The following is a 3340-nucleotide window of genomic DNA, read 5'->3' on the forward strand; positions in this document are numbered from 1 at the left end:
AGCCGGAGCCCGGCAGGCTGCCAGCGCCATACGTAGCCCACCACCCTCTCCCTACCAGGGTCTTCTGAGGGCTGCCCATAGTGGACACCGGCCACGAGATGTGGTTATGAGCCTACACACAGCACAGCGTTGCTCTCCTGGGAGAGAGCTGCACATGGAGAACAAGAAACGCTGGGAGCAGGGACATGCAAGCAGTGTTGAAAGGCGCTGGTCACAGCCAGCTCACCTGGATGAAGCAGCTTTTGAGCCTTTCTTGGACTTCTCCGGCATTTTCTGTGGGCTGTGGCCAGCCACTGGACTTTGGCAGGAGCACAACAGCTGTTGCATGGTCATCACGACTGACCTGGTGTGAGACAAGCCACATGGGAGTTACCTGAAACCCAGAGTCCAGCAGGACCAGACTCTACTGGAAAATGCAGCCAGAGCAGCTGGGCCTGAAATCCTCCACGACATGAAGGGATACAACTCAAGAGACATTCTGCAGTATGGTGGGCATCTTCTGGAAACCCACCACCATCCTTTGTGAAAGCTCAGGGAAGAGAGTAAGACCTTCTCTATTGACCTTTTAGGTGAAATAAGCTAGAAAACATTTATTGTTGTGTATTCCTAAAAAAAAGAAACAAACACAAGTCTCACAAGGGCTTGTGAGCATCACTTGCAAGGTGCACCCACAGCTGCCGAGCTCAGGCCTCAGCCACACACACATCCTCTGCTAATGCTTTGGGCAAGACTTCAGGTGCTGCACTCTCTGTCTGTTATCATTTACCCCCTGTGCTTTACCTCGGGGAGCACTCTGAGGGCAGCTGGTAAATCCACATGATACCTGCTCTTTTCCTCCAGAGGCTGTTGCTTATTTCAGAAAAATTCAGCAAACAAACCAATGTCCCCGAATCACTATCTCCCTCCAGCCCAGCTGGACAGGCAGAGTGTGAAGAGCTGCATTGCCTGGTCATGGCTCTACCATAAAGTTGAAGCCCCACTTTCAGCTGAGCAGCAAAAATAGCTGGGGGGAAAATTTTCTCCTCGCGCTTTGCACTCTGCTGTCATCTGCCCCAGAGGTGGTGAGAGCCCAATGTCTCCTCTGTCACCTCAGGCACATCCTGGACCAGAGTGACTGCTGTCAGATCTTCCCTTTGCTGGGCAAAGAGGGGTAATTTTTAAGCTCACATGAGCTAATGTGAAAGTGCCAATGGAGATGTGGTGAACTTTGCAAGTTGAGTAACTAATGTTACAGCCTATATTTTACCTTGGAGTGTTACCACGTTTTACCTGACCTGCAGTGAAGTTTTGACACCTATGTGCTACCATAAGGTTAAAAAACCCAACCAGTTCTTCCCCACACCCCTCTCCCAGCTCATCACCTAGTGCTTCCCATCCCACAAACTGACGCCTCCACGGTCCCTCTCCTGAACACCCACAAAGCCCAAATCCAGAGACCAGACCTGGCCCTCAGGGTCTCCATGGCAGCGAAGCCACCAGCAGCACCTGTGGTGCAGGGGAATGAAGCCACAGCCCCCTTTTCACGCAGCTCCTGCTCCCCACCACTGCTCAGCATGCACCCTGTGCTCTCCACAGCCCCTGCTGATGCAGATCCACGCTGACAACTTCAGAGTCTCTTTGGGATGTGCCCTCTGGGCGATGCTTCCGTAGGGTTTTGCTAAGCACTCGCAGGTCGTGACAAATGTCCATCCCATGACATCACAATCAAAATGCATCACTCCAAGAAGGCCTGGGCACCTCGGTCCTGCCCACAGAAAGGTGCCAGCATCATCTACTGGCACGAAGACCTCTGACATCTCCATCACAAGCAGAGATGAGCATGCTGAAGTGCCAGGATCTTCCGAGGGAGGCAGAAATCCCATGGATTGCTGGATTCACTTCCCGTTACAGACAAGCAGCCAGAATCTTGTAACATCTGCAGTCTCCTCCTCTTTGTTTTACATAACAGGAACCAGTTTCTGTCGGTGCCAACCATCTCTCCCTGCCAAAGGCAGCAGAACACAGCCCTGAACACCCTGCCAAAGCCCATCACTGTCACAAGTGCCACTGTGCTCTGCAAAGAGCCCCAGCTGAGCAGGGATGTGCTGGGCTCACGCCAAACATTCAGATACACTTCACAGGGTGGGCAATAGGCCAGGGATTTAGGTTATATTAAAAATAGCTCTGAAATTCAGGGATCTCAAGGAATTTCACCTCCCCTCCTCCCCAAAACACCTGCCTTCCCAGCTGTATGGGCAAACCTATACACAAGGAATCTCTCTCCTGGTCTACAAAACCTCGCCCACATTTGCCCTAGCTGGGACCAAGTCATGGACTCTGTTTAGGGCAGAAAAATTGCAATATTTGTCAAATGGAGGAGAATAAAATTGGCTGGATCAAACGGGATAAAAATCATTTGGGTTGAAAGGTTTCAGATTCAAGTATGAAGGTGAAAGCTGAGAGAAGAGCCTAAATTCACTGCAGTGTCTCAGAAGAGACTGAGATCAGGTTTCTGCTATTTGAAACATTCTGAGCACAAAAGTGATGCTAGAAATCCTACCGCCTGCCGGTGAGCCCTGAGGGGGTCTCTCTACCTCTTACAGAATCCAACTGCATCACTGGCTGGGACGGACACTGATTCAAATCTCATGAGGAAAAGGAATAGCTATAAATAAAAAAAAAATTGAAAAATTGCCTTCCTTGCTTGGCTTAATTCCCCACTTGCAGTTCAGCACCCTTTTGCCAGCCATTGCTGGGTGTTCAGCCAACCAGCTTAGAAAATGACCTAAGGAAACCATATTCTTGGTGTTCCTGGTTTTAGGCATCCCGCGATGCAAGAGAGCTTACTCCTTTCTATGTCACAGAGCAGGAATAAAGGAAAGGAGTCACCTATTTGGAGCTGAGCTAAGGCACTAAAGATGCAGTAGGTGAGGAAAGAAGAAACACAGCGGGAGGAGGACAACTTCCCAGCCACGATGTCCCAGAAGATCATCGTTCTTTTCGCTCAATTCCCTTAAAAAACCCAACATTATCTCTATAGAAAAAGAGAAGCTAATACAGTATCAGAGTATCCCTGTTGGGTTTTCATTTTAAGGTTTTGTTGTTCTCCCAGAGAGATTTGTTTCAGATACCAAAGTCACAAGAGCTGTTTCTGAAGAGGATTTTGGTGAGTGCAGGCAGTGTTACCTGAGCAGCTCCGGCTCATCACAGCTCTGGGTGGATGCCTGTTCTGTTGATTTTCCCCATGATTTCCCAGAAAATCGGAAGCCTGTCCCTCTCACTTTTTGGCATGATACTGAGATAAGCCACCGAACTGTGCTGACCCGACAGGCGCAGTCTCTCCTTTGTGCACAGCAGAGGC

The 3340-nt window shown here is 49.8% G+C and overlaps 1 protein-coding gene across 1 annotated transcript in view; it reads right to left on the reverse strand.

The window, feature by feature from the left end:
• Window positions 1-226: 226 nt before the first annotated feature.
• The window catches only part of LOC104532412 (tubulin--tyrosine ligase), a gene marked incomplete at both ends in the record, with an annotated part of 12477 nt that continues 9363 nt past the window's right edge, over window positions 227-3340 (reverse strand). The window contains one exon of the mRNA XM_010177614.1: window positions 227-343. Within this exon, the coding sequence (XP_010175916.1) occupies window positions 227-343 (117 nt within the window). The remainder of the gene's footprint in view (window positions 344-3340) is intronic.

This window comes from Antrostomus carolinensis, unplaced genomic scaffold, assembly GCF_000700745.2.
Source record: "Antrostomus carolinensis isolate BGI_N321 unplaced genomic scaffold, ASM70074v2 scaffold46971, whole genome shotgun sequence".
In the NCBI taxonomy this organism is placed as follows: Eukaryota; Metazoa; Chordata; class Aves; order Caprimulgiformes; family Caprimulgidae; genus Antrostomus; species Antrostomus carolinensis.